Raw genomic sequence first — 13,241 nt, 5'->3', positions numbered from 1 at the left:
CACATGCCTACCCCTCAAACCAAGACCACCAGACCAAGACCACATGCCTACCCCATGTTACAGGTCCACAGGTCACCACAGGTCTTAGTCGAGCTCACGCAGAGATATCGGAGAACTTGCAAGCGTAACCACCGAACCCCGAGCCACACAGGCCCAGCCCTGAACCAGGGCTCGACTAAACACTTAATTCAGAAAATAACCTTCACAATTACAGACACAGCTGAAAAATGACTTGAAATTAGGAAGCAGAAAATAAAGACTAGGGAGAAGCCATAAAACAAGATAACATGACAATTCACGTGTGCTTGAAATATTACAATTTGATTAATTATTGAGTAATCAGAAATATTTGGTGATGATTAAAATTTTACAGGAGGCTTTGGATCATGATTATTGTTTGCTCCTGTCCCTGGATAATCTGTAAGTTCAATGTTCATTCTTCTCTCCAACAAGCTCACCATCATCACATCATCATTCTCAATGTCACTAACATCCTGCAAAGTTTAAATAGATTTTTTTTATAGATTCGGTTTTTTTGTTATTGATCATGCTAAAGGATAATGATCAAAGGCAAAGATTTGTGCAAACAAGAGATTTTGGATAAGAACCACCAAAAGGAAAGATTTGAGTATTTTACACCAACCAAATATAAGTGGACTTACAACGTGAACATAGGATAACTTTACATATATTATCCAATTAAAAAGAATGTAACTGCACAATTAAAATTAGGTATGATTTAGCATCAAGGATAAAAAAGTGTGCTTTAATTATAGTATGAAAAATGTTAAACAAATAGTAGAACATTTCATATCAAGATTTAAACAGATAATTAGCATTTAAATTAATATAGTTTATAGTAATGCACTAATATTATGTAATCAGAAAACAAAAATCCTACTTTTGCATCTCATTTAACGTGTTTGTCATATTTTTAGTAATTATCTACTTTTTAGGATCAATTTCATGTTATGGTAATTTGTCATAGTTTTAGTAATTTATCTGCTTTTTAGGATCAATTTCATATATTTTTAGTAATTTTTCATTAACGTGTTTGTCATAATTAAAGATAATCCATGTGTAAGTGCGTGCATACAATAGCATATTAATAAAAATTTAAAATTGAGATGTATTTTCCACGACTCCAATCCTATTATTATTTCTTTTGGCTATACAATGCTCCACTAAACTAATTTTCGTATTTAATACATCGTGCAAAGTCCCATCTATGAACTGAATCATCTCAAAATTATACTCTTAAAGAATATATAAACAAACTGTTTCTTTTATTTAAAGCATAGTTTATTAATTTCTTATATTTTTTTGAGATATACTTATCCTAAAGCATATAAAGTTAACGAAAATCTTAGTAAGTGAAAGTTATATGTGTGTAGATGAGAGAGAAAAACCTGAACATGAAATCTGCCGAGTAACACTTGATTCTTGATTGTCTTTAGGCTTCCTATTAAGCAAAAAGAGTCAATATATATTCAAATAATCATGAAATAAATTCTTGATTTAAAAACATTATTTCCAATACATGACTATCTGATAATCTTGTGAAGAACTATATGTTTACCAAATTTTAAATTTATATTTAAACTCTAGATCACTTAATTCTTGGATAATGATGAAAACCCTTACTTGAGGCAGGAACGGCCGTGGAAGACACCACCAAGAAAAGGAGGAGGAGTAGCACCGCCAGCTGCCGCCGTCCAACCGCCATGAGCCACCGCCTTGTTTCTATAGGAGTGTGGGGTTTTTTCAGAATTCTCTTAAAATTATGATCCTACTTATTTAAGTTGCTATTTAAAGGGCAGAGAGAGAGAGTTGAATCAACAAATTAACAAAATACTTAAATGAATACATATATTTATATATACAGCTATGCTCTAAAAGGTCAACTTCTAGTTTCTGGAACATCTGGTGAGTTCCCACTTCATAAAATTATAATTATAATTTTAATTATTCCTTTGTTATCATCAGTATTCAAATATTAGATCGATCTTCTGCTTATACTTCGTGGGAAACACATTAAAATAATTTTATAGCACTTATCCTAAATTAGTCAACTTTTTGGCGAGTTATAATCGCAATTAGTTTGACATTATCTTTTGTGTATGTGTTATATTAGTCTAACAAATGAAATTAATTTTGAAGAATTAGGAAAAATATTCCCACTTGCGTAAAGTTTATGATTTGTGTCACATGATGGATGTTACTTTGAAAGACACAGTACCCACCCCAGTTTCTTTCATGTGAATATAGTAATTTGACATATAAATAAAAAGAGGACATTTCAACTAAAAGAAAGGCATGAACGAGATGGCTTTGCTTGTCACGGGAATGTTATCAAATTAATTAAAATAGGTTGGTCAAATGGTGTGGCTTGTACCAAATGTTCTTGGAATTTTATGTACTCACAAAGTAGAAAAATTACTCTAAATTATTCTAATGTGAAGGTAAAAGCCTAAAAGAATTTTTATTAAAAAAATAAAGGGTTTACAATAGGTATTTTTTGGGCAGCATTATCCTGCGGATGTCGCGCTAGCTACTTATTTGTATTAATTTAATTTATTTTAAATAATTCATTTAGTTATATAACTACAGTTAATTACAACTTTAGTTAAAAAAATGAACATAGTTTAACTAAAGATTAATAATTTGGATTGCAAATAAAATTATTTAGAATTAATTAATTAAGTAATGACGAATCAACAATGTAAATTAATTAGGGACGTCGGCACCAAAAGGCTAAAAGTCTAAAACTATGTTTTTTCTATGGAAAACTATATAGGGGTACTATATTATAGTATGTGCACTCATTGTAGTGTTCAAACTTCAAATTAATTAGCTCATATTGTTGCCCGATATAAGTATCGATAAATTTCATTATAGTTTATAGTCACATTTTTTTTAGCATTTTACAGTTTATATAGCCAGCCCCATTTTAGAGCTTGAATTTTGATAATAAAAAAAAACATAGCCAGATTTTTAAAAAAAAATCTAACACTGAAAATGTGACTAGCTGGGTGATAAGTAAAATGAGTCACATTTTTATTTTTCATCTCAACAAAACATGACGGTGTGTATGTCCCACATTATCAAAGAATTGAAAATGCCATATTTGCCCGCAGGGGCGTAGCGCAGTTGGCAACGGAGGGGCAGATCTTGCTGCAATGAGCCTGGGTTCGAATCCCACTGCTGTCGTGTAGTTGCTTCCATCGTTTAGTTGCTTCCATCTCTCAGGCACAAGTGTGAGGCCTTGGGAGATGGGCTTCTGGCAGCCAGTGGGTTAGGGCCTCCCCCTTAACGGGCTACTGCGTACCCTGATTGAACCCCCTCACATGATGTCGGGCCGGAGTGTGGGGCCGCAAAGACGAGGGAATCGCCTTTTTTGCTGCAATGAAAATGCCATAATCTAAATACGGCTTCGTTCCATTTATCTTCAATTAAAATGAGGATCAATTATTTTCCGCATCAGAATGGAACGAAAACTACCGCGGCAGGAAATATCATACTATTAAATTGTCTAGACCATCAATATATCAACGAAATTGAAAAAATCCACCTCATTATATTATTATTCCAGTCACACTCTTGGTGCCAAACATTAATTTTACCGGACTATAACTGAAATTTTTTCAAAATAAATTTAATTATAAACTGAAAAAAGCTTACGAAAATTAGATCAAAGTTGATATATTGTTATAAACTAAAATTTGAAGTTCAAGCTATACAAAAATAAAATAAAGTTGAGACGGTAAAAGCTATAACTACAATTAATCCTTATTTATATCACCTCAAATGTACTTACTTATTTTCCAGCTTTTAATTTTGTGGTATTTATCAAATGATAAAAATTTACTTAAATTTCAAGTCAATAAAAAAAATCATAATGATGCCACGAGACATTCACGTGAAATTTGTAGTCACCGATGCATTTTTTGTATAGAAATTGCAGAAAACCTCCAAAAAAGGACCAAAGCCACAAAATCAACCGTTAATTCAATCAGTGGACTGGAGTAATATGAGGTTGATAAGATTCTCTAGAAATGAAGGCTTAGAAAGTGTAGTGGAGTAATCATCAATAGGATAAGGAAGAGAAAAATGGGCAGGTTGATCAGGAATAAGAAAGCCATGGAATTTGGCCAAAGTTGACAAATAACAAAGGATGTACTAACTAGTAATGATTGTTGCAACACTACGTAAGAGTAAGCGCAGTATACGCAATAAAAATCTCTCACATACAAGAGTGATGACTTTAGCATATCATATTTATGACAGCATTGGACTATTCTATATCTAATTGGATTCTCTATTTTAACTGTCATCGGAATTAAAGGATATGTATGGCTACGAAGGGATGTATTCATATAAATATGTAAATGTTGTTAAATAACAAAAGGTTAGTGCATTGGATTTTTTGTCTAACCGTTATATGAATGTCACGTGTAATCTAATAATATAATATTTTAATAGAATAATGTAGCATCTTAGTCTAATAATGTACTTAGATTATGATGAGGCTCGTTTCATACATCGGCTGGGGTAAAATTTTGTGTTTTTCGGGAAACTAACGTACAATTTTGAGCCAGGTGTGTAAAAATCTGCCAGGACTAGAAGGTTGCATGGAGCGATCGGGCAGATGGCGAAATCAAGGAAAAATAGAGCGAACCCCAACATGCTGCCGAATTGATCAAGGAGAATCACGAACGGAGCAGTTGAAGACAATGAGCATATTCTCAGGATCCTTTTGCAAGGGGCACAACCGACATTTCCAAGACAGGTTGCCCTAGGGATCATAGCCTCAAGCCTCCCTATATAAGGGAGGAGAATAGAAGAATGAGGCAGCTTCTCTTTTTGAGCTCAAGTCTCCGAAGCTCACATTTCTCGGGAGTCTTCTACACACTTGGGAGGGGGTTATTCTGGCTGTTTGGTGGTGTTTAATTCAATCGTAGTGTTTGTGTTCCACCGTCCTATAAGGGCGAAGAAACAATCTTATTTTTCTGCTCAGGTTTTAATTCCATGTCCGAAACACCTGCTAACATTTGGATAATCAGTAGTTTCGTTTTATGAAGGCTGCTATTGTAGTTTGATATTTGTTTTTTTGGATTCTGCTGGAAGTTATTTGAAGTTTTGAATCATGGATGTCTTTGGTTTAGTTTCTGGAGTTCGTTTTGAGGAGTTTTGTTGAAGTTTTATTGGCTGCTTTTCGCAATTAGTAGTTTTAGGAGGATGAAATCTAGTTGTTGCGTCTCATTTTATAGATCTGAACTTGATTGTGTTTGGTTTTTGGTGGATCTATTTGGAGAAAGTAGATCTGGAGTCTTTTGTTTCGAGCATGTATGATTATGGTTTGTTGCTGTTCAATTCGTGATTTCACGTGGTCAAGTAAGTTAGATTTGGTAATTATGGGTAGATTTCACTTTACATCCAAGTTCGAGTTCGTTTTCTTTCAAGATGTCTGAGTTCATGTTTACGCTCTGCTTCTGGTCGATTCAATGAAGAAGATGAAGTAGTTAGTTGTTAAGGTCTAGATTGCAGCTTTTACACCAATTTTTACTTTTGGCAGCCTGCTGAGTTTGTTAGTTGAGGGATTTGGTCCCCATCTTGCTTTTACCTTTTATTTCGCTATTTTGGGAATGTTTCAATATGATTGGTACGTAGGTATTAAAAGCTGTTAGCATAGAATTAAACTCCAGTTACTTTTCCGCTTCGTCACATATGTCTTCTAAATCTCTAGGTTGATTAGTTAGGGGTTAAGTGTAGGTAGTTGACCAACCTTAGTATAGTTAGCTTAATGGATCAGTTTAGTTTAGTCTTTTTAGTTAGCTCAGTCGAGTAGAATAAAAACATAACCCACTCGTATGCGTGGCAGTAGCCATCTCCCAAATGTCAACAAAAAATGTTAAAACACTTCATCTCTGTGGGATTCGACCCTTATTTTCCTTTACTAATTCATAGTACAGTGGGTTAAGGTTTTGAAAGCTCCCAGTTCTGGTTACGCACCCGACATCATGTGGATGGATCTTTAGGAGTCAAACTTGATCAATTAAACCTTCATCGATTGATCCGTTTGTGAGAAATTGCAGTTAGGTTGAGGCGTATCTTCTGGATCAATCTGTCAATTCTCTATTGATCAGTCTGCGTTAATTTTGCTTGCAATTCGAGAGACGACAAACACACACAGACGACTGCGAGCTTTTTCAGATTATTAGTCTAATAATCTAGCATCTTAGTCTCATAATATATATTATCCCAATCATTCAATCTAAGGATCCAAGTGCTGTGATTTGTGTTGTGTTTTATAGTATGTAGTTTCATTTACGTAATAGTTAGAAAAAAAGAGATAAAAATAATTATAGGTTAATTTTAAGGACATACTACTACTAGAACTGAGCTTAGGTTAAATGTATTGTGATATGTTTAGCATTTGGATACAATACTGATATGATATAAAGAATGGATGTCCTAAGCATATGCAGCGGGAGGCGACGTCTATTGTGGAGGGGGTAGCGGTGGGACGGATCAGGCAGGGGGAGGCTTGTGTTGGGGCCAGTGAAGGAGACAATGTCATCAGTGGCAGGACGAGCATGATGCTTATTGACCCACTTTTATAAGAGAAAAAAATAGGATGAGATTTAATATAAGGACTAGTATTACTAGCCAGGGGTGTATTAGGGCCTCATACATCCTTAGGGCTCGTTCGATAAGTGATGTGGGATATACTTAGGTTGGTTAGTGATCAAGATTTAGAATCAAGTTAAGAAAAGATATGATTTTAATAACACAGGTTTGATACCCTAGTTAATTTTTTTCTAATAAGCTCACTTTGTTTGATAGGGAAGTTATGAAATCAGAAATAAATATGCAATGACAAATTTGAACTAATTAAATTTATTTATTTCCTATATTGTCCTTTTGCATTGACCTAATCAAATCTTCTAAATTCACGTATACTCCACATAGGAAACAAAAAGATTTGGCTCTCTTTTTTCCCTCTTTATTTCCCACGTCTGAATCTGTCGCTCCAATCCTATCAAATCTGTTTATTTCCTATATATATTCTACGTGAGAAAAAAAAGAGAATATCCAATTTTGATAACCTTTTTCCCTCCGTAATACTCACGGCGGCTCGTTCTTGTGAACTGTTCTTTGAAAGGTAAACAAAGTTCTCATTTTTCCCTCCGTAATACTCTTGTTATTCAATTATGGTTGTAGGGCTGACAATTTTTGGCACGACACAATAACCCGACACGAATCCACACGAAATTAATGTGTTTGGGTTAAAGCTTATTGGGTTTGTGTCCTTATCAGGTTGACCCGTTAAAAATACAAAAATTACGTGTCGTGTTCGTGTCGGGTTAGTGTTACCCGTTAAGAAATAATATTATAAGATTATTATTTTTAGTATTTTAAAAATGATGCAGAAACGTATAGAGAATGACTGAATTGGTAAAAAGAACTCAAAGAATTGAGAACTTCAGAGTATAAAAACTCAATGTAAAAATAATATTCAAAGTCTGTCTTTTAAGTTCAACAATGAGGCCTTTATATAGACGAGAAATCCTAAACTTATGGAAAATAAAACTAGAAAGAAAATAACTAAAAGGAAAATAAGTAAAAAAGTAAAACCTAATTTGGTAGAAGGAAAACAATCTCCTAGTATTTTTCCTTCTACTAATTCTATTAACTAGGAAATAAATAAAACCAAAAATATAACTTGATTTGTCTCCAAGTCTTATATTCCAATACTGCATCATATTCCCCTTCTTGAAAAAGACTCGTCCTCGAGTTTACTTTGTCTCCATCTTCTCCAAAATCCATCTTGACACTATTCCCATTAACGGACAAAATACATATTTCCTCACCATCATTCTGCACACCAATTTTGTTCCTATTCTTTGAACCTTTCGGCCATCCCTTCTTCCCACTCCCAAATCCACCACCATTGCCTTCTACAACCTCCTTGTATTGTAGACACTCTTCATCTGTAGGGCACGACCCTCCACCAAATTGAATGCTTCAACCACTCCAAGTAATTGAGGCCTCAAAGAAACAATCAACTGAAAAGGTTGATCCATGTACTTCAACACCTTTGGGTGCATTATCAAGAGGCATCTCGTACAATAGATCCCAATCAAAATTCATGACTAGGATCTGCCCAAAACCAGTCATTATAGCAAGTAAATCTCCACCTGGACAGGAAAAAATACACGCAACTCCACCTTTTACCTGGCCCACGATTTCGGTTACGTCATCACCATCAACAGCAACGCCTTCATCTTCGGTAGCGTCATCAAATTTCACGGAATGTGGTAAAGATTGACTCATCAATCCAGGGAGCTCATAGAATATATCCTCATCGTATACTGGCTTATCATACACCGGCATCGATAATATATCCTCGTCATATACGGGCTTATCATACACCGGTATCGAAAATATATCTTCATCGTATACGGGCTCATCATACACCGGCATCGACAATATATCCTAGTCATATACGGGCTTAGACTGGCCACCGTAGACGTCTTTGACTAACGCATCGTCCACCGAAAGACGCTCCAACGCATTAGATCTCATTGGGTTGGATTTTCCCTGACACTTCTCCAATCGCGCCAATCGTCGATGTAGGTCTCGAACCTGTTGTCGCAGATCACTGTTCTCGATGTCGCGCTGGAGGTCTCGAACCTGTTGTCTCAGATCACCGTTCTTGATGTCGCGCAGATCACGTTGTTGTGTAGTCTCTTCGTTTGGGAGATCTCCACGTCCCTCACCACTACCGCTGCCACGAACATCGCTACGTCTGCCGCCATGTGATACCGATGTATGATAAGCCCGTATACGACGAGGATATATTGTCGATGTCGGTGTATGATCAACCCGTGCACGACGAGGATATATTCTATGAGCAGGAGGATATGGAAGTACTATATGTTGGTTCATTGCCTGTTAAAGTTGATCCAATCGAGCATGAGGATGTAGCGAATCATATCCTGGAGAAGTTTAAATGTGTTCCCGTCTTTCTGCCTCGTAGTTTGTTGGATGATTACTATCATGGTTTTTGCAAGAATCAGCTATGGCAGCTTTTTCATTACATGCTGTCATTTTTTTTTCAGCTGCTCATGGAGGTAGATTTGATCAGTCCCAGTGGGAAGCATATATCTTAGTGAATAAAATGTTCTACCAGAATGTGATTGAGTTGCTTAATCCCGAAGATGAGAATTTTGAACTAAAACATGAAAAAGGATATGGTTTGTCGTTGAGATTATTCAAAGAAGGATATCTATTGAGTGGCTCGAATGATTGTAATATTTGTATGTGGGGTGTCTCTGCTATGCCTCAAGAGAAAGTGTTTGATGCAAAGATTACTTATGAGGGCCATGAGAATATAGTTAGAGAAATTTTGATTGGTTAAGATGCTATTTCAATAAAGCAGACTTGAGGACGAGTCTTTTTCAAGAAGGGGAGTATGATGCAGTTATGAAAGACATGACTTGGAGGCTAAGAAAATTATATTTTGGGTTTTATTTATTTCCTAGTTAATAGAATTAGTAGATTGAAAAATATTAAGAGTAATTGTTTTTTCCTTCTACCAAATTAGGTTTTCCTATTTTGCTTATTTTCCTTTTAGTTTTATTTTTCATAAATTTAGGATTTCTCTTTGCCTATATAAAGGCTTAATTGTTGAACTTAAAAGACAGACTTTTGAATATTAATTTTGCATTGAGTTTTAATACTCCAAGTTCTTAATTTAGTTGAGTTCTTTTTATCTATAAGTTCGGTCATTTCTCATACGTTTCTGCATCATTTTGCATCAAAAAATGATACTATTTTTTTGTTGGATTTCGTTGTATTTTATTGCTACAAATCTATTGATGTTATTGTTCATCAGATCATATTGTGTAATCAGATTTTAGGTTTTTAATTAGACTCTTCATGATCATATTCAAGGTTTTGCGACATTTGTAATCAAGAGCAGTTGTTATCAAGTTTTTATCGTATTATAAGGTTCTTACCGTATTATCAGGTTTTTGGCTGTGTTATCAGGTCGTGTTGTTATAGTGTCGTGTCATGTACGTGTTGTTATCGTGTTGTGTTGAACCAAGGTGGTTCATGTAGCTAATGGGTTCGTGTCGGGTTGGTGCCGTGTTTAGATTTGAGGATGGCAGGTCGGGTTCGTGTTCGGGTTTGGGGTTTTCATAATAGGTCGTGTTCGTGTTTGTCCTTATAGGTCGTGTCGTTAACAGGTTGACCTAATAACGACCCAACACGCACGATTTGCCACCCCTATATGGTTAAAAACTCTTTTTAATTATTGTAAAGGTATGATAAGTGATGCTAAATTTTCTTACTTTATTATTGCAGAAAGATGGATAAGCATGGTTCATGCGTGCCCAATCATGGTCTTACTTTGACGATTGGAATGAGATATTATGTAAGGACAGAGCCAACGTTGAAGACGCTCCATAACGTGGTCTTCGGAGATTTCTTAATCCCCAACCAAAGCCTGGCCTAGCTGAGACTTAGACTAAAACGAGCCTTTTATGATTTCAGAATTTAGTAATGTGTTTTGAACCAATATTTATTTTTCCGTACGATGAACCTTTTTTGTGATGTTTTTTTGAACTTGGAATGTGGTTTGAACCAACATATGTTTTGTGTTTACACAAGTCTACCTATTACAAATCTGAATAAAATGAGCATAATAGTCATGAAGATTAGAACTAGCTGGACTTCAAATTCATTTCAGAGCCATTGTACCACCATGGTTGCGCACCCTTGCTGATACGCTCAGATTTTGCACTGTTTTAAGGCCTATTTTTGGTTCGTTTTTAATGTCAAAATCACAATTCATGTCCATATTTTGCATATTTTCTCTATTTTGGTATTTTGACGTGTTTTGTGAGATTTGTGCATATTTGAGCCTAAAAAGATGGCAAAAAGTCGAAGTTAGAAATCTGGAGCTTTCAAGAAGCCCAGCGGTCCGCTGCAACACCCACAGCGACCGCTGGAGCCCAACGACAGCTGTGCCAGTAGCGGTCCGCTCCGGAGAAAGTTGTGCTGAAACGAAGAACACGCCCAGCAACCGCTAGGGAGTGCGCAGCGACCGCTCCAAGAGTTTCCGAAGCTACGGGATTATTCACAGTGACCGCTCCAACATAGTGCAGCGACCGCTACCCAAGAGGCAGAGGCTACGCCTACGGATCAATGTGCAGCGACCACTGGCCAAGGTGCAGCGGCCCGCTGCGAGAACGCGGCACACGAATTTGACCTACTTTCTCCCTAGGATTTACCAAACCTAGCCATCTTTTACCTTATTTCATGCTTCTTGATTTTTTCCTTATAAATATCCCCTAAAACCTCTTCATTATGATCCTCTTTTTGCCTTATGAGGCTAGAGCATAAAATTGAGAGAGTTCTTCATTGTGCAGGAGGTTGAAGAAGGAATCAAGAGAAGATCAAGGCTACAAGGATTCAACCTTTGAGTTTTATTGCTTTAGTTCTTATGTTCACTTTGTTTTCCCTTCATTCTATGTTTTTAGATTATTCAATTATGTGTACCTAAATTCATAGGATTCTAGGGATGTGTTAGTAACGACTTTGGTTATACAATTCCGTTTTCTATTAAATATCCATTTTGTTTTTACTTCATTTCTTCCCTAAGTTGTTCCATAATACTTCACGTTTGAGTGAAACATTCGGTGATGATTTAATATAACTTGCAACAATAAAGCATGAAAGCTAAAGCAAGGCAAAACATAACTTGATATGGAAGATGGTGATAGCCGAATTCACTCTTTCATTCATTTAATCCACAATGCTCAAAGTGTGGTTACATATGTGTAGCATAGGAAACATCTGGAACTCTACCATAATCTATCTAGTACAAGTAAAAGTAAGATTACAAAGTTAATCATAACAAACTCTGCTAATCATAACAAACTTTGCTAATCTACTTCCTTCTTTAATCCCTTTAGCACCACGTCTCTCCAAGTACATTCATGGTCCTGCATCTTAGCTGTGAGCATGGGTACAGTCACGAGCTGAGCTCGTGAGGTGTTGGTTCGTGCGATGACAGCTTGTTGGGAGCTGTCACTTGTTTTTCCTCGTGTACGACTTCCATGCGATAAGGCTTGGTTGATCAAGCCATCTCCTTCAACACACTTGATCAAGTATTCGCGCTTGATCAAGTCATCGTGCTTGATCACCGATGACTTGATCAAGACATCGCACTTGATCAAGTCATCGGCTTGGTTGATCAAGCCATGAGCACTGAGTGAATAGTAAAGAACCAGGCTCTTGAAGCCTGTTTGAGACCATAGATAGCCTTTTTGAGCTTGCAGACCAGATGAGGACCACCTTGTTCAAAACCTTGAGGCTGCCTCATGTAGATATCCTCTTTCAACTCACCATTGAGGAAAGCATTGTTGACATCAAGATGTGTTATTTCCCAGCCAAAAGACACAGCAATAGTGAAGATCATTCTAATTGTTGCAGGTTTAACCACTGGGCTGAAGGTCTCAGTAAAATCGAACCCTGGTTGTTGTGAGAAACCTTAAGCAACAAGCCTGGCCTTGTGCCTGACAATCTCTCCAGAAAGATGAAGTTTCAATTTGAAAATCCAAGTGCACCCCACTAGATTCTTTCCAGGAGGCAATGTAGTAATGATCCAAGTGTTATTCTTGAGTAAGACAACATACTCAGCCATCATGGCTGTTTTCCAAACTGGAATGAACAAAGCCTCAGTGACAGATTTAGGAGTTGGAGGTGGAGAGACAAGTAGAGTGTAGAGCTTAGGTTTGAAGATTCCAGACTTGGATCTAGTAGTCATGTGGTGTGAGCTAGAAGTATTAGTTTCAGAGGTAACAGGGGAAGCAAGAGAGCCATTTGAGGCTGAAGTGGACTGATCTCTAGCAGATGAATCAGAACCAGAATGGTGAGGTGGAGGAGAAATGTGTGGAGACGTGGGAGTATGGATAGGAGAAGGTGAAGAAAAGGGTGTTGCACAAGGAATTACAGGAGATGGCTGTTGTGTTGCAGTAACAGGGATGGTCTGTGAAGGTGGAGATGGAAGCAACCCAGGTGGAGATACAATGGAGGCATCTGTGTCATTAGATGAAAAAAGAGTTGGATAGGGGAATACATGTTCATCAAAGATAACATCTCTAGAAACTATAACTCTTCCATCTGGGAGAAGAGCCTTGTACTCCTTATGAGAGGCACTATAACCT

The 13,241-nt window shown here is 36.6% G+C and overlaps 1 protein-coding gene across 1 annotated transcript; it reads right to left on the bottom strand.

Moving 5' to 3' along the window:
• Positions 1-267: 267 nt before the first annotated feature.
• On the bottom strand, positions 268-1,824 carry LOC121803320. The gene is made up of 3 exons (XM_042203002.1): positions 1,645-1,824; positions 1,410-1,462; positions 268-494 (listed from the first exon to the last, which is right to left on the bottom strand). The coding sequence occupies exons 1-3, from the start codon at positions 1,724-1,726 to the stop codon at positions 360-362; spliced, it is 270 nt and encodes an 89-aa protein (XP_042058936.1). The 5' UTR covers positions 1,727-1,824; the 3' UTR covers positions 268-359.
• Positions 1,825-13,241: the final 11,417 nt, after the last annotated feature.

The sequence above is a fragment of the Salvia splendens genome, chromosome 5, assembly GCF_004379255.2.
Source record: "Salvia splendens isolate huo1 chromosome 5, SspV2, whole genome shotgun sequence".
NCBI lineage: Eukaryota > Viridiplantae > Streptophyta > Magnoliopsida > Lamiales > Lamiaceae > Salvia > Salvia splendens.
The sequence above is the reverse complement of the archived record's forward strand: the minus strand, read 5'-3'. Positions and strand labels throughout refer to the sequence as shown.